Here is a 23,521-nt window from a genome sequence, read left to right as displayed (position 1 = left end):
TTTTAGCTAAACATTCTAAGTGAGTCTATTTTAGGTGAGCTTGAAGCAACTCGGGGGTCCCAAAGGGTCAAATACCTGCTTATCAACACAACGTACAGGTCATGCCCAGATGGGTTCAATTAGCAAGCACTTAGCTTTGTATGGGCCAGCCACGCACTCCGTATCAACAGAACCAGGGCGTCAACTGACAGGCACAGCCCACAAAAGCCTGATTGTGACCTGCAGTCTAAAGTGAATAGGAAGAGGTCATGGTTTGGATGTGATTCGCTACTGCATGCCAAACGTAACCAATATAACAGTAGATTATACTGATAGGTTGGACTATCAGGCTAGAAGTAAATCAAAACATTTAAGTTTTCTCATGTTCCCTCGAACAATTCTCTGACAAATGCTCCCCTGTTCATACAGTGAGCCAACAGCAAACCGAAAAACATGTTTACAAAGCTTAGCAATGAACCTGTGCCTGGGCTTGTGTGTATCTAAGGCTTCACAGGAATTTTAATGTTTATTCTAGTTTCTTTTCCTTCATTTTTCTAAGTAAAAGAGCCAAGACAAAACAATTATATTGGCACGTATGTTTGATGCCTTGTTGGAAGACATCGCCAAATGTCTGCTTACATGACTACTTATTTTTACCAGTCTGCTAGTTGGCAGGTCAGTGTTTACCTCATGTAAATGACTTCATGCAGTATCGGCAGTCTTTGTTTCTGGCAAACCCTATGCTGTGTTAATGGAACGTGTGTCAAAAAAATCCCAAAGCAGCTGAGATGACGCAGGTAAGAAAATTACTTGCATATTGTATCTCTAAAGCTAGCAGGGTTTTGGCAAAATGCAGATTTTAAGAACTGGGTCGTTTTTACAAGATGCTGCTTTGGAATTTTAATCGGAATGATTCAATCGGAAGTGGATTCTTACACAAGATATTTTTTAAATATAATGAAATGCATACAAATGTTGTACAGATGACATTTTAATCTTGATTAGTTTTTGTCTGTATTTTTTATTTAAGATTGAATTTCTTTTTTAGAATTTTCTTTTCAGCTCATTAAAATCTTTTGGGCAATGAAAATGTCAACATTATTAGGAGATTTATTATGAAGTTTTTTATTACCCAAAGTTTTTAAGCACTGATATCTTCAATGTCAATATTTGGTGGATCAAAATAACAATGCAACATCTTGGTTAAAGTTTTTTAGCATTTTTTTCCTTAGTTAAGTAAATGCACATTTTATAATGGGCACGTCCTTAACAAAGAAATGTCCTGTCCATAACCCTGTTTCTTCCTCTTAAATGCGCATAAAAAAATTGATGTGCATAAAAAATAAAAAATTGTATGTTATCTGAAGAACAGTCCCTTCTTATTTGATGGGAATTATTGCTTCTGGTTTGTGACTTTTAATTCACAGAATTCCTACAAAGTATGTTATCTCCCAAAAATGTATCTCCTTTTTGTAACATCCCCAAAATATGCATGTTAAGTAAATCTATAATGCCATTACAAATTGTTCAACATTCGGCTGCTTGGATCATATTTCACCCCCCTTGACTGCGCAAAACTGGCTACCAATCAATTCTAGAATTTGTTTTAAAAACTTTAACGTTTGTTTTTTAACTCTTTCCCCCCATTGAATCTGATCTCTATCAAAAGTCCTTAACAAAAATGAAATTATCTCAACTTTTTGCTCAAAATTTTATCAAAATCAAAATTTTTAACTCTAGTAAACTTGGTCTCCTTTCTGTGCTCAGATTGAGACTTCACCCTTGAGGTAATCGAACTTTCACTGTCGTGGATCCAACACTATGGGCTAACTTGCTATTATATATTAGAACTGCATCTTCTCTTCCAGTTTTCAATTCTCAGCTCAAAAGATATTTGCTGACTGTTAATGACCTCTAGCAGAAGTTTGTTGACCATGGTCTTTGTCTTGTTTCTTATTGTCATTGTATTTATTGTCGTTTTTATTTATGGAATTGTATTGTATAGCTCTTCAACTGCACGTATAAATAAAGAAATATGTTTCTCTCATCTAAAATAGAAATCTTGAAAATATTTGTCTGAACTCTATTATCAGGGGTTTAGGAAAATATAAACAGATGGTTAAAAATATTTGTAATAAATGCATTTTCTGAGAATCTATAGTTCAAGATTTGACTGCAAATGCCACATAATGCTGAAATTGCTCTCTTGCTTTGGTTACAGACTTTGGTGTTTTAGCAAATCTGACTCCAGTTTGAGACAGTTGAGAAACACTTGTGAAACGCTAGAACAAGTACACATGATTTTGGGAAGTCATTTCCTGGTGTTCCTGTAGTTTAACCAGTAAAGCACTGTGTTAGAGGCGCAAAGGGTTGAGGGTTCGATCCCCAGGAAACACAGATATATATATAATATTATTAAATAAATGTATACCTACTGTAAGTTGCTTTAAATAAAAGCTTCTGCCAAATGTATAAATGTAAATATAAGTCTAGGAGAAGTATTTGAGATTTTGATATATGAAGAGTTTCGTTGCAAAACGAGATAAATCCATTTTTTTACATTTTTGTCAAAACATGTTTATTATTATGTCATCATGTTATTATTTTGTTTTATGGTGCTACTTAGCTGTATTTTTTAAGTTATGAAGGTTTAAATCAAAACAAACCAACTGCAATTGCATTGAAATTACTAGGAATGCACAACCAAAAAACGAGATTTCTGAACAATTAAAAAAACGGTGGTTATCTCGTTTTGCAACGAAACTCTTCATATCTTGATTGGTCAGACATATCGTTTGTTATTTTATTCCCATGGGTCGTTCAACTGTTGCTAAGCACCTGATGAAATTCCTTACGTCCATACACATCTACAGCACACATTCTTGTAGACTTATTGTAGTCTTTTGTCACACAGCACGCAAGGAATCTATCTGAATGCTTGGATGCCATCTGATACACTGCTGTGAGCGGAACTTAAAACTTTCACAGCAAGATGTTGGAGAGGGAGGGACCTGTGAACATGTGTTGTCATGGGACCACAATGTATTCATTAGTGGGATTAGGCGAGCATAAACAGCCATTACTACATAAAGAAGGCATGTCCGCTGCTGTTAAAGGAATCATTTAGGAGCTTACTGTTGTTCCTGTTCGATCATACAGTGCCAGTGGGCTTTTTGTGTGATTGACGTAAAGTGATCTGTTGGCAAAATAGGTCACTGTGTGAAACACGTGTCATGAAGGAACTCTTTCCCCAATCAATATGTGACATCCTATTTATGGTAACAGGGTCATGAGGAGGAGCTGCCATAGTTGTATAGGGAGCGAGTGACATCATCAAGACCTTACGAGCTACACATTCATTATGTGACTTCCAAATGTCTCCTGAAGTAAAGACTTCTTTCCACTGAGAGTAAAAAATCTCCCCTGTTGCTTTCGATTGTGCCAAATTCCACTCAGGGTGTCAAAGTCATCCATGTCTCGTGCCGCTCCGAGCACCATTAACGCTGTGAATTTAGGAAATTTCAAAACAATTATGCACATTTCTTCAATGCAGCTTGTGAATAAGACCACAAAACGCCAGCCAGTTTAAATAAGATCTGAATGGAGGGCACATAGAGAGACTCTTTGATCACCGGGAGCTGGTCAATAATGCTAATGTGTTGTCCTGGAGCCAGCACAGCCATTCATCACATGGACCTATTAGACTGGACAGCAACATAAAGCGCAGTCTGCCCCGGCTTGTGGGCTGCCCAAGAAAGGATACAAACGGAAGCACTTGAAAAGTAAGCAAAGGAAATCCTTAGTGGGGAAGATGGCGTTAAGATTTTTATGTATCTTTTTGTTCGTTTTAACAACATCGTTAAATCGTAATTCTGTCAACAGCAGTCTGAGAAAGAGTGTTAGCGTGCAAAACCAACATGAACACTTCTGTAAGCAATGTGTTGGTTACTCTACCAAGCTGAAGTGTTTTTCCCTATCCAGCTTTTCCTGTGGTTTCACCAAAAAGCCTTTACGACAGCTATATTTCCGTACATAGTCTGCAAAATGCCAAAGAAACAAAGAAAGTCATTAATAATGGGTTCTAATCTATTCCTCACGTTCTACATGAAGATGTCTGCCAGCTTGGTGAGCCACTGTGGTGCCACCACATAGTCTGCTGGCAAAAACTTGAGAAAAGCTAGCCGCATCGACAACTAGCACGTACAGGCGCCTCCTCGCCCTGCCCAAACCTCGCCAAATACCACCACAGTGCCAGCGGCCTTGAGTCGGCAACATTGGATGACAGGGGATATAATACGCTTACTTCCTGCTGGGGTTACTGACCCGAAACGTCTCCATATTGGTAAGCGAACATGAATGTGTTTAACCTTCCTACCGCAATCCACATTTATTTTAGTGTATTTTTCCTCGAATGAATCCAGGTTCCTTTCCCACCACAAGTATAATGTTCGCTGTTTTGCATCAGCTTCCTCAGCATCCTGGTACCTGTTGAATGTTTTCAGGTCAGTGCGACCATTGTGCGGCCTACTTATAGAATTCCTGTCCCATATACTGACAATCTTTCCAAGCACCTCGCAATCCACAAGGCCACTATTCATAATTGGAGATCGTCCAGGCCTCACTTACCACCCCACATTCTCTTCCATCATTAGAAACCGGGTATTATCGTATTAGTCTTGGAATGTTCCCTTTCATGAGAACAGGGTTGCCAGTTAACCATCCACCACTGTCCCAGATGCACAGAGAGATACTGTATATTCAAATGATTCAGTCTGGTCTGAATATTAAAGACACTAGGCATTGCCAATGAGAAATTGAGTCGTCTGTTTTTTTCATAATATCCGGCGTGCACTGTCCGGTTTGCCAACTGTAGTCCACCAGGAGGCTGAGAAATTGTGTTTTTCAATTCATTAAATGCCCAAAATCTGCTAAAATGAAAACAAAACCCAACATTTATTTATGCGCAGTGTGTTTAAGCATTACTCTGCAAGAGAACTTAAAGAGGGATTACCTGGTATTTAATGCTAGTTTACAAGGAACATAAGACTATTCATTATGCACAGTGCTTCAGAAGACTCCAGAGACATGCTGTGCAGACCACACAGCTCTGTATTTCATTTTGTTCGTACACACAAGTAATCATTATTGGCTATTCTTTCTCGAACCAAACATGGATGTTAGCATCTCGTGTGATATAAGAAAATCCGCCTCAAAGTACACAAAGGAAACCATGTTTTATGATGCTCATAAAGTCTTAAAAAGGCTTTATTAGTGCAAATCTCTTAGATGTAAAGCTCAGTGTCTGTAGGCGAACGCATAGAGTTTCAGTGATTAAACCAAGTGCTATTCTAGAAGACGTTGAGGGTGCCAGATAAAACCGCCGACAAGTGAGAAACAAATAGTTTGTCAGGAAAGGATGAATTTAGTGTCCGCAGAATGTTGAACTTGGCAAGTGTTGACTAAAGAATTCATTTAAACTGAAATCTGAATTAGTTGTTGTATATTGACTTTAGCCATTCTCAAAATGGAGTTGTGAGGCGACTTTATATTTAGATTTATCTATCTCCAAGCAAACAGCAGGTGAGTATGTCATGGTATCCTCTAGATGAACTTCTTTTCCTAAACAAAGGATTGTACAGGGAGTGTTGGGAAGATATCCATCTCTCATCGTGAGGCTCTAGAGCCTAAGAATAGCTCATTAGATTATGTAATTTATTTGCTTTGCAGCGCTTCGGGCAACTAAAATTCACATCCTTAAACTTGCGTAACAAAAGAATTTACAAGGCTGTTTTTCATCAAATTACTTTCTATCCCAAGGCAAAGTTGTTGATGTTTCAATAACTTCATCAAGATCAGTACAAGATCCAAAAAAGATACATTACAAGTAAGTCTCTTGGAAATATAGAGATGATATAAGTTACTACATGAGTAGTTCCTTCATAAATGTAAATTCTGTCATCAATTAATCACCTTTGTGTTGTTTCAAACTTACATGAGTTTCTTTCTACTGTTTAACTTTGGCAATAGATCTTCTAAAGCTATACATGAATATCAGTCATGTGACCTTTTACGCCATCCGCTCTTTTTCCAGCTTACTGCCGCCATCTTGAGTAGCTATCGCGAGTACCAGTAGGCTACTGACACGCATTAGCTAGCTTGCTACGATTTACAGATTTATTATATTTTACTGTTCGTATTCGTACAGATACAGTAAATGGCTACGAAAAACAGCATTTCGCACCTCGACTGTCATGAAAAGAAACGTTACTTTCAAAAAATATAATTTTTAATTTTTAATTCTACCTGATCCTTGATGCGTTCTTTCCGTTCCGCAGTCGGTGCTAATCCGGGTTAAGAAGGCGCAACACGACATGAAACTTTACTCTAAGTTTTATCTAAATCTCTACACATGAACACGAGCATTGAGAACATTGTTTGTGTACACAGAGTTTACTAAAAAGAAAGGTTTTGAATAACTGACTTCGGCTGTTTTGGTGTCCTCTCGCCATCTTTGCCAGACATTAAGAATCGATCTCCGAATGCGAATGAATGAATCTTACATGAGGTTCCTTTTTCAAGGTCAATATTGTTTTTCACATGCAACAACCCTATTGAAAAATCCAGCTAAGACCAGCATAAGCTGGTGAGCTGGTTTTAGCTGGTCCCCAGCTTGGTTTAAGCTGGTTTTGCTGGTGTAGGAAGCTGGTTTTTCTAGTGTAGCAAGCTGGTCTAGCTGTGTTTTGGTCACATTTTAAGCTGGACTTAGCTGGTCATGCTGGAATACCAGCTGGCCCACCAGCATGACCAGCTTTGTCAGGCTGGATGGACCAGCGTAAACCACCTTAAACCAGCTAAAACCAGCTACCAGCTTATGCTGGTTTTAGCTGGATTTTTCAGTAGGGAAAACAATGAATTATCTGTGCATTTATATGGAACTATGCTTTAGGAGCTATCCATCTTTACTCTCCTCCCTCCTTACGATGCATTCGGAGATCGATACATCTTGACTGGCAAGATGGCGGCAAGCGGACACCAAAACAGCCAAAGTCAGTTGTTCAAAACCTTTCTTTTTAGTAAACTCTGTGTTCCATGTTGTATCAAAGTATCATGTTGTGTCAAGCCTTCTTAGTGGTGTAAAAATAGTGATTTTGATGCTCACAACATATTGAAGGCATAGCTTCTAGTTATTTTGCGACCACTTCAGGTACTCAAAATGGCGGAAGACAAGTTTGAGAAGTGAGTGACGTCAGCTGATATTCATGAATATGATAGCTTTGAGTGACAAGCAGAACTTACAGTAAATATAGTCCATGATTCACTAATGAATCTTTCCATATCACCTACAGTACCTTTTATATCGAATCAGTCCCGTAAATCCATACTTGCTGCATCGCAATTGATTATGACAGATGCACAAATCGCTGATTTTGAGGGCAACTATACAGTGAACATTCTCAACTGTGAAGTTTTAATACCTGAAATCATAGAAAAACCCCTCTCTACCTGTGAACCCTAATCTGAGAAGAGTTCAAGTGTAAGGACAGAACTTTAACACAGGCTGCTGATCATGGAGTAATCTGACAGTAATCCCTGCAGGTGTGTTTCTCAGAGATATCCCGCTAAACTCGACAGAGGAGGCTTTTATGTATTTCAAACTAAAATTGCAGTTCTGTAGGCAACACTGGAGTTCCTCGGATGCAAATCCCAAAACCAACATTGACTGTGTAATTTTGATTGTTTGGATGAACCATGCAGTGGGCTGCATTCAGATGTGTGACTGAATGTTGACCGCATGTTAGCAGACATAAACACAGTGACAGTATCAGCGTATCCCAGAGCAAACATTATTTCGCTATAGGCTGTTTGGCAGCAACTAAATAAAAGAGTTTATGCCATTATTGCACACTAAAAAAATGGGCTGTTTATAGCATCATGTCTCAGTTGCCAGAATTTGTAGAGTATTGTTTATTTATCAATATTTGGCCATTTTTCTCCACTGTCTCCTTTTATAGCACACTTTAAACAAAAAAAGCTCAAGGAAATAGCTCTTTGGAGAGCAATCTTCAAAAGGAAAGACCTGCATCGTCTGGAGGGCTGAATGCTGATATTAGCACAGTATGTCATCTCAACTATGAGGCGTCCATTACCGATGATCCAGTCAAGGGGTAAGCACATGCTCTTATCTTCTGCCCTTCACCCTCTTTCTTGTTTAATCTTTAATCACCATGAGACAGGGGCTGGAGACATCATGTAGAGACCTTTTGTCACCAACGGTTTCTTATTTTAGAATCCATTACCAACCTGCAAGTGAAGGAAATGGGCATGCCTAGAAGACATTTGTCTCGCGTTTGTGAATCTGTGGGTCTTACCCACCTCCAAGTCATTTTTTGTGGTTTATTTTCATTCTTTATTTCATTATTAAATAATTCTTCATTATATTCAAAATTAAAGAAATATTACAATTAAGAACGTCTACAAATAAGAAGTGCAGACGCTAAAGCCATTAAATGCCACATCTCTTAAAAATGATATTAACCAAATGCTCTCGGCAGGTAATATATCGTTCATCAAATAACTTTGCTTCAAATCCGTAAAATTACTTAACCTAAACATTAAAAATGCTGATTTACAAGAAAACAAGTATGACGGACTGTACTGCATGCGTGTGGAATACAAACTGAAACAATAGGGATAAATGGTTTTGCATCATTTAAATTATACAATATACTAGTATGTGTAATGTAACTAAATAGTTTGTATCACAGTAATGAGAATTTTGGGGAAAATGTGCTGAATAATATTAATAATAAATCCTAACGCAAAATATAATTTCTTTTCTTTGGAAAGTACGGTTCCCACGAGTGTTGAGATTTGGCGCGCATCACGCCAAAATACCGAAGACCTTAACATACACTGTAAGAAGATCTCATAAGTGATCTTTGTAAGGTCATTTGACAAGGGAAAAACCAAAGTCTTTGTAGTCTGCACCCCTCTGTGCATGGCCGGGGGTCAACAGAGTGCGAACAACTGGAATCCCCCCGCAAAGACATTCGCAGCGTGACACAGATAGCTGTCCTAACCTTACGCTGGAATGAGAGCCATCTATCAAAACCTCCTGAAAAGGCTTGAAGTGTAACAAATTCCTAGTCCTCTACTAACCTCAAATGTCACTCAAGGTTAAAGAATCGCAATTTGTATTAGCTTGCATGTCAATTGAATTCATCCATCACTCGTTGCTGTAGAGACGGCACAACAGCTGTACTGCAACCTGAGGATGATTTCTCTACCAGAATTGAATGGTATTTGTGGCAAAACATGATTCCCTTTCTGCAGTCCCTTGTTTCATATTTGCTAGCGTTTAGCAGGCTCATATCTCTTCAGCGGACATATGCTCATTTTCCTTTCACTGACCCATGAAGAACTGATACTGTATCTTGTGCAGGCCTTCCAGTGGCACATCTGTCAGAACATGAATCAAAAGAGATGAAAGAGAACTCTGGCAACCCGCGGATGATTGGAAAAAAGGATCCGCATTCTGACGTCTAAAGAGATCAAACCTAGAACTGCTTCTCCACCTTGGCCTAGTTATGCTGAAAGAAAGCATTTCATCAGCATATAGCTCTTAACCCCTAGATTTTGGTCTGCCCTGAGCTTAGATATGTGTGTGAGATGTGAGAACCCTCAAGGTGTCCTTTGAGAAAGACAGACATGAGAAAGGCTTCTAATCGGGTGAGGAAAATATCTTTCGCAAAAGTAAAACTAGACACAGATGAGACTTACTGCACTTATTCAAATTTAGTATAGAAATGGAGCTCAGTGTGGATACAAAGCCCAGATAATTCGGTTTTGGAAGAAGTCGACGTAAAATGTTAGAGTTCATATTGAACTAACCTTTGATTGGAGGTTTTGGCATCTTGCTAATTCAGCAAACAGCTGGAGACGTTGTTAAGATCTTCTCTAAAACCCTTCAGAACACACATGTGAACGATTTTTCAAGGAAAAACCAAGAGACGTAACCTAAAGTCGAACCTTTCTCTTCATTTACTCTTATTGTCATCCAGGAAACACAATTTAGATTCTGAATAGATCTCATTTACTGTATGCTTTTTCTTTACTATAGGTGAGACCTGAGAACTTCCAATGGTCCTAGAATGAATAACATGCGTGAGAAACCCCTATAGCTGGCCAATGATCTGAGCCACCACAAAATAGTGATTACTGCTGCCGAGGATGGGCCGCCAACACGTACAATCCCAGCGGAGATGTGAGCTAATGACTGGCTGCTCGGAGATGCATGTGGAACAAGTTAACACATCATGTTCCCTAAGCTCTGGGCCATTCCCAGTCGTTTCAGTCTGGCGTTATCACTTTCAAGAGAGTGATGAATGTGCTGAGAAGAATATGACAAGCGCTCTTTAATATGTGGACGGGTGTGTGGGAGATAGCTTTAGCTACAAAAATGTTACATCCATTATGCTTCAGAGGATAAAAAAGAAACTACAAGGGTGAAAAATCCTGAAATCTCCAGTACAGCTAAGCAATACGAAATAAAAGTATATCAGAACTCCCGTGGGTCTTGGTACGTAGGTAGACAACTCCTATGGTACTTGTGCTCCTAATCCTTGGCTAAAGCAAAGGAATCTTTATTTTCAGGCCACATGGTTGAGAGTCGTAAGTACTTGAATTGTTGGCTTTGCTGTATATCTACCATCACCAATGGCACTCTGAGTTGTTTGTCATACTCTTGCACCCACGTCGGCCTTTAGAGCGAACAGTTTAGTTCAAGCGGATTTAATTTCACTTCTTAATGTTCTTTACTTTCCCAATTAGAGCCCAGACTTGAGGGTTGGCAGGAGCATTGCAGTTAGTAGTTCAGCCATAAAAACGTGCCATGAGTCACATGTGGATTCAAACTGTATGAAAATGGCAGCAGAGCGGCCAAACTCTAAGCGCTCACAAAGATAAAAAGAAGGCCGAGAGGTTTGTGTTACACTGTGAGCGTGGTTATTTGAAATGCGTGTATGTGCCTGTCGGCATGAGATAATTCTGAAAATTGTGTGATCAAGTGTTGAAGGGCAGCTGTGGTAAGAGCCCACTTCAGTCAGACATCATTAGAATCCACAAACATGAGATTATATCAGCTCGTGCTCAAACACTTTTTCGGACAACAAGCATTTGTAATTTACTGTCGGCTTGGGACAGAATGAGCACTATAGCTGCACCATAAAGCTGTTTATCAGTCATCTTGATAAAATTTTAATACAAGTGTGATTTAAGTTTTGCTGAGTTTCCAATAGAGCAAGGTAAGTTAGGTAACCTAAAACAGTTCAAAAAAAGGATTTCCATTTTGGAAAACTGCTCACTAAACACGAATGTGTTTGCAAATAAGATACTTTTGGGAAAATGTTGTATCTGAGCGATAATCAACAGAAAAAAACTTCTTACTGAAAAAGAATTTTAATATAGATACTTCAACCTAGAGGAAAATGTCTTGTCTGAGTTGCTTCTCCTATAACACTGCTGTGAATAGTACAATTCAGATAATATGCATGATCCCGAAAAAAAATAGTCAAAATATGTACCCCAGCTATCACTGGGGCGATACCCTTTTTAAAAAGTACAGCTTTGGACATAAAGAGTTAATATAAGTCAATATAAGTATATGTGGTACATATTTTTACCAAAGAGAGCTTATTAGGTCCTCAAAAATACACATTATTATCTCAAAGGTACATATTGGTAATGTATACATATCTGTACCATATAGAGGTGTAAAAATACATTGATATGGATCGTTGCATTGATTAAATTACTAACGATACCATGCATCGATGCCACACATAAAATATCAATATGAGGTTCCTTTATTTTGACACTCTCCACATCCTCATTCCTTGAAGTAACGCATTTCTGCCAAAACAGCATTTTCGGGGGGTTTTCACGTGCTAGTGTCAGTAAGTGAATGCAAAGCAGCAACAAAGCGGCTGTAGCAGCAAAAACACAGCGAAAGAGGCAGAAGACATGACTGCTCTTGGATGCAAATCGTGGGTTTGGAAATATTTTGTATTTGGAAAATGGATTGGACAAACAGATTGGCAGAAAACCTTTGCCAGCACCAGCCGAAACACTAAAGACTTAAGACTGTTGCCATCATAAGCTTGATTTTATGTGACATTTTTCCCTCACTATTTATTTTTCTTCGATAATTGATACTGTATCGTATCGCAATGAATTGTCCATTTACACCTCAGTACAAATTGTAAATCTTAGGATCTTTTTAAAGGGTACTACCCCAGTAAAAGCTGCGGTACATATTTTGACAATTCTTTTCTGACAGTGTGTTAAAATCTGCTAAGATTTCTCCTGGAAACAATACATGAGGAACTGAAATGCAAGAGAAAAAATCTGAAAAGTGGAAGAATTACAATAGGGAATACTTCTAAAAATAAAGGCACTACAGTACATGAGAACCATTTTTGGCCTTATGGTTCTATAAAGAATCTTTACTATTTGAAGTTGTTCTTTGGACTATAAAAGGTTAAAAAATAAATGGTTAAAGCTTTGTCTGAATGGTTCTACAATGGCATTTTTATATTAAAGGATTAGTCAATTTTCAAAAAAAAAAAAAAAAATCCAGATAATTTACTCACCACGGTGATGTCTTTCTTTGTTCAGTTGATAAGAAATTATGTTTTTTGAGGAAAACATTCCAGGATTTTTCTCATTTTAATGGACATTAATGGACCCCAACACGTAACAGTTTTAATGCAGTTTAAAAATGCAGTTTCAACGGAGTTTCAAAGTTTGACAAGAAAAATAAAAAATGTGCACTTTTAAACCACAACTTTCGTCTATCTCCGGTCCTGTGATGCGCCAGCGCGACCTCACGCAATACGTCATCACGTCAAGAGGTCACTGATGATGTATGCAAAACTACGCCCCAGTGTTTACAATTGACGAGAAAGAGGAGCTTCCGACGTTGTTGTATGTGGAATAATAATTATTAATGTCTTTGTGTCAGTTTATTGTTTAAAATGGCACACAAATGTGCGTTTCATATATGTAACACGTGACCTTTCCACGGCATTAAGCAATTACGTGAGGTCACGCTGGCGCATCACAGGACCGGCGATAGACGAGAACTCTAAGTGCATATTTTTTATTACTCTTGTCAAAAACTCGTTTAAGATCGTTTAGACTCCTTTGAAACTGCAATTTTAAACTGCATTAAAACAGTTAAGTGTTGGGGTCCATTAAAGTCCATTAAAATGAGACTTTAAAATTACATTAAAATGGAATGTTTTCCACAAAAAACAAAATTTCTTCTTGACTGAACAAAGAAAGCCAACATTTTGGATGACATGGTGGTAAGTAAATTATCTGTTTTTTTTTAAGAAAATGAACTAATCCTTTAAGAACCTTTTGTAGCACTTGAATTGTGTAAGCAAAAGTTTCCATTTGTTCTCACTTCTCACCTCAACTTTTCAAAGACTTTTATTTTAGAATTATTGACTTTATTTAAAAAAATATATTTAAAAAAGTTTTCTTTTTAATTATGTAACATTACAGATGTCTTGTGAATGATTTAAACCAAACATTTATTTCTACACTTGTGTGGTATTCTGGACATATCACTTTTCATTTAATAATGCAAAAAGATGATGGGAACAGAGTTTATTCAGTTATAATGTCTTGCACTGAGCCTCTGGGATTTAAGGCTGGCCAAACGCATCACTGTGCCCTACGTTTGCTGTTAGCCAATTAGAACTTTCATTAAAAGCAGCTGGACCATGGGAAATAAGGCAAGCAACAGCGGCGTTTCTGCGTCATGATGTTTTTTCTCCAAAGCTTTCTCCAGATGGAAGGTGGCCAGGACCGAGAATTCAGAGGGATACTACTGTTCCTGTTTACTGTCAGTACCTTCCACTGTCCTTTACTCTTTTCCTCAGCCTCTTATTTCATCTGGTCATGGTTGTCTTCAACTTGTTTTATCTGGAATTAGTTTAAGACTGCAAAGCCTCGTACTATAATCTTCTGGCATTGAATGTGCCATCACTCAGCTGTTTCTAACCAACATTAAGACTAAAATTGCGGTGGGTAGGAAGAGTAAAGTCGTGAGTTATAACGTTGTTATTTATGTTCTGTCCTGCACCAGAATCATCTGCTTTAGCATTCTGCTATGAACATCTTTGGGGGATTTCCTGTTTATAACGCATCTAAAATCTGAACGCCATCAATGTAATACTCACAAAAAGAAAGATATTTTATTCTGAGAGTTTTGGTTTTACCGTTGCAGAGCCATAAATTGTTATGGATCTGGAGTGCACGACTACATTCCTGAGCATGCGAGTTTACTGTTAAATTTGCTTGCACAGTATCTTAACAGTACTGTGACAGAAAAAAACCCTGGCTGTTCCTTTCGGACTCCAGCGCATGAAAACTACTCAACAGGTGGAGGGTCTGCAGTACCTCAGTCAGCAAGTGCAGCACTTTATCTTCGCTGCTATGTATCTTCGAAGACTTTCGTCAAGTTGTCAAACTAAAAGAGTGATTTGCTGAAGTTATGCTGCATATGTTTGTGTTTATCTATAGACATGTATGTTTGCTGGGCATGCATTGTAGTACAATATATTCAATGTGTTTTCTGTCCGCTTTAGTTTGTAATACTGTGGTATTCACATGGTTTGTACTTTTAAATGAGTGTTCTGTAGAAATGAATGATCAGATTACAATATGGAAAGTAAAAAATATTAGGGAGCTAAAGCCCATGAACATGTCTCCCATTATGCCCTTCTAAGCGTTCTGCTTCTATTTCAAACGAACACATTCTGTGAACAAGATCCCGAGTGTCTCCAGAGGGTCCCGGTCTCATGCAGCTCGAAAAGAAATTAGATCTTTATAAAGGCCATTTCTGCTAAAGGAACCTGGCTCGCTTCATTTACTTCCAGTGCCTCCCTGGGAGGAAATTTAATATTGTTAGCCTACTAAAACAATCTGAATTCACTGACAAGAAGCCGAAGCCATTACGAACATAAACAAATTGGTATGTCGTCAATATTTTGACAGACATCGCGTCGATGAATAATTATCTGTTGAAAGCATTGGCGAAGACTTAATTGAAACATGCGTAATTACATGCTCTGTCATAGCGAGGTGTTTGAGAAACTGTTAGTGGGGTTGCGAAAGTGGCTGTGCAAGATGTCTTTCATCTGCGGATCGTATGATTTCTTCCTGACCTCCTACAACCTAGTACGTAAGGGGACACCGCGGCATCCCGGCGCAAACATATTTCACAAATCAATTCATTACGCCCAACTCTGGGCACTTGAAAAGCCCCTCTTTCTTGCATCAACCCATCCCGACCGCTGACCACAGTCCTGACATTGTCTCACGCGGCAGTATCGGCTTTCCTCTGCCACACAGATAAATGGCTGGATGAATTGAAGGCAGACCTCGATCAAAACTGCTTATGTATAATAGAGTCAACCACCATCAATAACCTTTTTCATCTTTAATGATTTTATATTGTTTCTTATTATGCATTCCGTCTGACATCTTTGTCCTTTCTGCTTTGGCCGAGCATCTCTTGACTATTGAATGTCTTTATTAAAAACAGTGAGTTTATGTGCCACCTTGGCACACCATTTCTTCTTCAATTCCCTAAAGTAAATGTAAGGAGGACAGTACTGTCAATAAAGCAATGATGACAGACATCCACTGACAGCGAGCAATAGAGGCCAGACTATGCCATACTCTCTCAATAAAGAAAAGTGCAATGGATAATGCAAAATGACACATAAACATAGTCAATGTGTTATGGTCAACAGGGTGCCTTTTAAATGCGACAGTTTGCAAATGCAAATACAAATCTAAATAAAACGCAAATGTATGCTAATACCTGCCATGTTGAGAATGCAGTGAGTGCTTGAGTTGCATTGTATAATGAATTTTGACTTATTTCTGTATGTAGCAATGCATAAAATATTGCCGAAGACGGCATTACAGGGACGCAGGAAGTATGGCAAGGAAGACGCAGCATCTCGTTCCCTTCTCAGGGAACAACAGTTACATACGTAACCCGAGACGTTTTCATTTGTCAAACTATGCAACTACGCAAAAAATATTTTGGTTTGAATCAACATTCGCATACAGAAGATATAAGCATTTAAAGCGAACAGTTTAGCACCTGTGCTTAAAAAGTCTTGAATTTTTATGATATTATCCTACACTACACAGGGAATAATTATGGATTTTTTCCAGAGAACTTCTTGCATAAAATAAATTCAAGCACTTTCAATGATCTGTATCTATGCATGAATATTTTCAAAAACTTCCCAGGGCCTTGAATTTTTTCCCCAGATTCACGAACTTTCAAGGATTTCAAGTACCCATGGGAACCCTGTTTCTGAAGTAACAGAGTGCTGATCCACTCTTATTTATAACTCCTCAGCGATGTTATTCAGCACCTAACAAACAGCAATATTGGAAAAATGATACTGTATCAGCACCTATTTCTGTGATTTGCAATTAGGTACTGCTGTTGTAAAATGGGGTACAATATTGCTCAATTTATTAATATTCACTAAACGCTCAGTGATTATGATCATTCCCCGTCATGAAAACATGGACTTTAGTATTGTAAAAGCTCTATCAAGCACCTTTTCAAGGCCTATTTGCATTAGTTGCTGCCATGTCAGCTGTTTTACAGAGACACCTTGGACAAGCAGACCCTGGGGATATTCAAATTCATAGCAACTAGTAAATTACAGGTAGGTCAAAAACAACCAAATGTGCATAATTACACAGGCTCTTCAATTTGAAGATCTACGTGTTTTTTGTTATCGACAGGTGCTCCAAAGGGAGGATTGTGACCCTCCTCATTAAATGTCATTGAATGCCTATCGGCGCAGTGCCGCCCCAGGAGTGTCTGCGATGAGCGGCTATTATCACAGCTCATCCTGGCCTAGACGGGGAGCCGGTAAGGTAATTACAGCCAGGCTTACGAAGAGGCTGCACGTGTGTGTGCGTGTCTGTCTGTGCGACTGGGTGCGTTTGTAAAAAAGAAGGGGAGGGGGTGTCTGACACACAGGTGGGCGTTTTATTGTGTCGTCTGTGTCAGCATGGAGCCTGTCTGCAGGCTGGCGTTGCCGTGGGAACAGGACCCGCCGTCGGGCGAAACGAGAGCTCCTGCTGCAGAGCGAGTTGAATTACAGGTGAGGCACAAGGAGCGCTGGGACTCGAGTAAAAACGATCAATATGTTCACATGCTGAGAAAGGGCCAGTTTACATCAGCCCTGCACTGGGATACCGTGAGGGGAAAAACAGCCGTGCTAGCCACATCAATGTGTTTGAGTTGCTTCGGACTGCGCAGCGAAACCACAACATCAATAGCGGGCCATTTCTTGAGCTCCAGCACTCTTAAAAAATGAGCTGGTAGGAAAATGCACATAGCTTGCAGGTCTCTTTACAAAACAATGAGAAAGTTAAAAACATGAGGACTGATTAATGCCCATACTTTAGAGGATTTTTTGGCAGTAAGTTTTTCCTAATGGTAGATCCAAAGACCAACATGAAAGAATAGCTTCTGGAATGTCCCATGTGTCTTAATGGTGCAATAATGTAATGCATTTCTTAACCTTATTCTAGTCTGTTTTTCAAATTATTATAAGGGTGGTTTCTTATTCACATATTTCTCTATTTTTTCTTTTTAGTGTATATATATAATTGTTTTGCATACTGTGGGACAAGTGTTGTACAATCATACTGTGTATGGATATACATGAAATGGAAGTGTGATTTCTAAGCATTAATACACAGATTTTAAACACAAGTACGTTCATACACATAGCTTGTATATGAGACCCAGTGTTTCTTTTTGCATTCAGGGTCATCAGCAAGCATAAGAGACTGCTACACATTAGCAAAAAAAAGAGCTTACCTCTGCAAACAGTCCCATTGTCCACAGCCTCGTGACCAGCTTTACACATACAGCGGCCAATAGGAACCATCCACTCTCCATCTCCATTACAGTACAGTTTAATGGGAACATCAACCTCCTCTGCGTTAGGGATGCACACTCCTCTCGCTGCCACCAGTGAGGTGCTCTCCGCCCCTGAGAGAGTCTCCTGAAATATCGCTCCGTTCCGTATCGTGCGAGGGCACTTCCGGTAGAACACTCGCACGGCGATCAGCGACATGCACCCGCCGTAGTCCTGGAAAGCTAGGTAGAAACCGTTGCGTGAGACAGGGCCAAAACTGCGAACCTCTGTGTTAATCTTCATCACCCGTCCGCCCAGGTCCACTTGCGAAAAGCTCTCGTCGGCCGCAATGGTGTCCACCTTTATCCAAGGGTTTTCCATCCAAGGAGGGAAGACTTTGGTGGCCGCGTCAGCATCCGATTCGTAGTAATAGAGGTTGAAAGTTTCTTTGCATGAACCCGGCACCCTTGGGATGCTGCTACAATCACGCACTGAAAATTTCATCTCCACGTGAATGCGCTGCGCCCCCCTTCGCCGGATGTACTTGGTGCGCACCCAGTTGTTTTGGTTGGCGTCGAATACGTTACACACCTGATAGGTGCGAATAGTGTTCATGTTTTCATCGTAGCCACTCACTTCTTCCCACTGAAAGAGAAGAAAATGAAAAGAAAGGGTTTACAGAATTGCTGAAACACTGGCATGTAAAATGCCACATATGTTTGTGACCAGCTATGCTTTTTCTTGAGAAGGGAGATTATGGATAAGAGAAAAAATGAGGTAGGGAAGAGGGTAACATTCTTTTGCTATTCTGCCAAACGGCTTTGGCACTCTATTTAGAGTAGACTGGCATCAGGCTGTGTTTTCTGGTGCCCCTGTCAGACTGTGCCAAGTGATTCTGGTCTCTGTTTTTTTAGTCTTTTCCTCCCCCCATTTCTTGCTTTGTAAGAAAAAGCATTAATACAAAATATACCTTAAATTGAGACATAGAACAGGTGATACACTTTGATGTTTACACACACATTCATTTCTTGCTGCGCTGCCTCTTTTCTGTCCTCAGGCGGCATAAATTGGAACCATCATTAGCATAATTCAATGTTTCCCCTCATGCTAGACATGGAAAAAGGAACTGAGCGCAGTTTGGTGGAATTAAACAATAAACACGCTGACTTGACAATAACAATATAACTATTCTGTTTTGTTAGCTCAACATTGTTAATTTTTCTTATGAAAATGGCAGTGGTACTAGTTTGTACAAAATTCACAGCCACAATTGTAGCGTATTATGGGTGGTTGCCAGGGCGTTGATATGTAGTTGCTATGGTGTTCTCGGTGGATCAGTAATGTTGTTAGGTTGTTGCTAATCATTGGCGTGCATTGGTACAGTATGTGGTTACTAAAGTGATGGAATAGTTAAGAATTGCTATGCAGTCCAACATCAATTGTCTGTTTTCTGGCCTTTAAATGTAATGTTGTACTCTTTGATGCTAATTTCATAATTTTATAATTCACTATAATTATATATGTGACCCTGGAAAACAAAACCAGTCTTAAATCACACTATATATTTGCAGCAATAGTCAACAATACATAATACAGTATGGGTCATATTTATCTTTTATGACAAAGATCATGTTCCATGAAGATATTTTTTTAATTTATTACCAAAAATATATCAAATATATTAAAACATATATTTGTGAGTGGATGCAGTTGCTAAGGACGTCAAGATTTCTCGATTTTTTGCCTCCTCAGATTCCATTTTTTTTTTAATAGTTGTATCTAGGCCAAATATTGCCCTATCCTAAACCTAAAAAAATGTTTACTCTTATGACTGGTTCTGGTCCAGGGTCACATATTCAATTAAATTGTATTTATATAGTGCTTTTCACAATTGTTTAATTGTTTCAAAGCAGCTTTACATTAATAAATGCAGAAAACACAGAAAAATCAATGGATAACATAAGCAGCAGAATACAGTGGCTAAGATTAAACCGTACTAGCGAGCGTAGTAATAATGTAACGTATAGAAGAGGGTGCTAAGTTAAGCCAATAGATGATTCCCAATTCAAGGGCTGCAACCTTATAAGCATGCGACCTTTAAAGGTGAGCACTCTGTCTTTCAAGATGGAAGCCTCCGAAGTCTGCGAAAAGAACTGAAATGAGACGGTCTAGCCTTCGGAGGACCATAATTTGCGTCACTTGCTACACGCGTCCACCACGCCTGTCAGCAGGACACAGCGGAGACATTTCTGACACATTAGAATAAATATGGAACCAGAAAAAATATTAATTTATTTTAGAAAATATATGACACGTTGGTGTAGATTAAACTATTCAACAGTATATCAAATTAATCAACCTTAGAAATATACGCAACATTAAAAGAATAATATTAACACAAAACATAAATGATAATACTAAAACAGTGACAAGAAAAATTTTTCTGATAAATACACTTGTATTTAAAGGAACAGTATGTAGGATTGTGGCCAAAACTGGTATTGCAATCACAAAACTTGTGGCCAAAACTGGTCCTGCAATCACACAACTGGTGGCCAATACACAAAATGACAACATAAACATCAGTTGAGGGCTGCAATTCCACTTTTTAAATGACAATATCCTGGCCAGACCACTGTTGTCAGTGATTTAAGTATTTGAAATGAAAATGATTTATTAATGTCTAAGAGCCATTTTATAATTAATTAATATAAATTTCTTACATACTGTTCCTTTAATAAAGGTTTTAATTGTTTATTTTAGAATATTCAGCCATTATATGCAGCCGTTGCGGGCGCGCAATGACTCTTGGGATATCCTCGGCTGTTAAGGATCAATTCGTTCTATCCTTAACAGCGCAGAGAAATGAGGACACATTTTGAGGCTACATTCTAAGCATCCTTTGAATTGGGACGGCCTTACTAGCCTCAAGTCACGCTGCTGTGATGCAATCAGTCTTAAAATACGTCCTTAGAAGGTCGCAGCCTTTGAATTGGGACACAGCCAATGTCAGCTGACTTCCCAGGGGTTGAAATAAAACCCTAGGAGAAAAACCCTCCTGGATTTATACGTCACTATAATTTATAATTCATTTTCAGTTTTTTAATGGAAATGCTTTGAAATATAATAGAAAAAAAATTCTTAACAAGCAACATAGTTTGAGATATTTGAGATATTTTTCACCTTACAAAATTTGGGGTAAGGTGTTTGTTCAGAAACATTTAACATTTACGCATTTGGCAGATGCTTTCATCCAAGCGACTTACAGTGCATTACAAGTTAAAGATTTTTTTCAGCATGTGTGTTCCCTGGGTTCGAACCCATAACTTTTGCGCTGCTACTGCAATGCTCTACCACTGAGCTATACAGCAGCAACATAATCGTAACCCCTACGGAGAATTTACTTTTAGCTGACCTCATGATAATTAGTGCAGTAATGTCAGCTCATATTGTAAAACGCATAAAAATTTCATCCCATGAACATTACAGACCTAAGATAATCAGATTATACGGACGACCCTTTGATAGAGTGAAAGAGACGTCTTGTAAAGTTTACAAGTATATACTGTGCACACTAAAGCATGAAGGATACATGCACCAGGGACTTCACTACTTGGCCTAAAGTGACTCCAGATGACTCTATTGTGGTTTCCAGCCAACTTGCCTGTGATCAAGCCACAGGCTTTCAACACTAAACAAGCAAAATACCAACCACAGAAGTGAGTCAAAGTCTTGACCTTGTCCAATAAGGAAAGCCTTTTTCTTCACCTTAAAAGCTCTTCGCACCCTGACCTCAAAGCTCAAGAAGCCTATGGCCAACACACCCTTAACAATGCAACCTCCCCCTGAGGTTTTTTTCTCTTCACTTAACAGCTGACATAATTTCCCAAATTAGTTGCTGCTTAACAAGGATTTTGACAAAGTTTTGACAGGGCTGGGGGAGAAAGTCAAGCCTGTCCAAGACCTCCATTTCATCAAACGGTCTTGAACTAATTAAAAAAGCATTCTTTTCTCACAGCTTTTCTTCTATATTTCCATGTGCCTGTTATTCAAGACAGAACTAAATGATTCTGGATAGAACTGTGGCCAACATTACTCTTAGTTATTTCCTTGGTCGTTTCCCTAAAGAAACAGTTTACCAAAACACTGTTAAAAATCTGTAGTTGATTTTCTTCAGTTCTTCATACAATATTATCTTTTATGGACCAATAATGATGCTTTTATCATCATTTTGGAGCTTGAGATCGCCAAACTTTTTATTGCTCCAGAGAAGTCAACTATAACTTTTCGTATAGTATTTTAATCACATACTGAACTTTTGTCCGAATAAAAATAAAAAATATTTTATTGCCATGCTAAAATCTTCTGAATTTTCACTTGATCTTAAAAACAATGCTTTTGACTTAATCAAAACTTAATAATTTTATTCCCATAAAAGACTGGGGCTGTTTCCCAGACAGGGTTTAGATTAATCCAGGACTACGCCTAATGCTGGGTACACACCATAAGATTTTCAAAATGTGACCACAAACATAGGATAAAAAATCCTAGATTTAACTGTTTTGTTCCTATAGTGTGTTGTGTGCCATGATGTGGCAAAGACAGCACATCACACACAAACAGATTTTCAACTAGAATCTCGACTGTGAACACAGGAAATCTTGCGAGACTTCAGAATAACCATGGCGGACAATATGCAGGAAGAAATTTAAATAATAGTTTTTGGAATAATTTCCACAGAAAATTCAAGGGACAAAAAGAAAAGGGTTTGGGTGAAGTCGTGGAGACAGCGGGAACATGGTCTGTACAAGTTCACTTTGTGCTGCGCCATGGTCTTCCATCATCTCACTTGTTGATTGGATATTGTTTTGTTTCACATTATAATCTCAAAATAAATCTCAACATCAGGATTTCTGATTAAACATGTTTAATATTTATGATTCACGATCGGGCGGCTCCGACGTTCGAACACTCTTCACACACCTCACACAAAGGGAAAATCTGAAAAGATAATCTGTAGAACCATCAAGATAATCGGGACATAGCTAGGATTGTCGGAAGGTGGTAAATCGGCCTAAAATCAGTCCCATTAACGTTTGGTGTGTACCCAGCATTAGTTATATTAGGAAATGTAGGTATTTTTTACAAACAAATCTTACAAAAAACAATACTGGTGTGCATCTTGTTAGTACAATATGTTTTTTTAATAAGGGCAGCTCAAATATGCATTTTAGTCTGGGACTAGGATAAGACCTGGAATAAGACTAGGATAAGTCCGGGAAACCACCCCATTATTTTATTCCCAAAATATTATGACTTAATTCTCAAAATTACACCTTAATTCTTGAAATCTTTTACTATACATTGATGCAACACTATAACATCAAAGCATAAACTTTTGGTTCTGTAATATCACAGAACCACAGTCGCAACAGAAAAGTATCTGATATCCAAGCGCTTGTCCTTTCAAGCAGTCAGATATGTCCTGGGTCATTGGCAGCCATTGACCTTGCCTCTTTCCCTAAGGATGACCCATTCTTCAACTAAACACAAAGCAGTGTGGA

The 23,521-nt window shown here is 38.6% G+C and overlaps 1 protein-coding gene across 2 annotated transcripts in view; it reads right to left on the bottom strand.

The window, feature by feature from the left end:
- ephb2b (eph receptor B2b) overlaps positions 1 to 23,521 on the bottom strand; it is a 182,630-nt gene that overhangs the window by 89,762 nt on the left and 69,347 nt on the right. For both annotated transcript variants that reach the window (XM_073876124.1, XM_073876125.1), the window contains exon 3: positions 17,918 to 18,602. In XM_073876124.1, coding sequence (XP_073732225.1) covers positions 17,918 to 18,602 — 685 coding nt within the window. The remainder of the gene's footprint in view (positions 1 to 17,917; positions 18,603 to 23,521) is intronic.

This window comes from Misgurnus anguillicaudatus, chromosome 14 (assembly GCF_027580225.2).
Source record: "Misgurnus anguillicaudatus chromosome 14, ASM2758022v2, whole genome shotgun sequence".
In the NCBI taxonomy this organism is placed as follows: Eukaryota; Metazoa; Chordata; class Actinopteri; order Cypriniformes; family Cobitidae; genus Misgurnus; species Misgurnus anguillicaudatus.
Note: the sequence above shows the minus strand (reverse complement) of the source record. Positions and strands in the feature narration are given on the sequence as shown.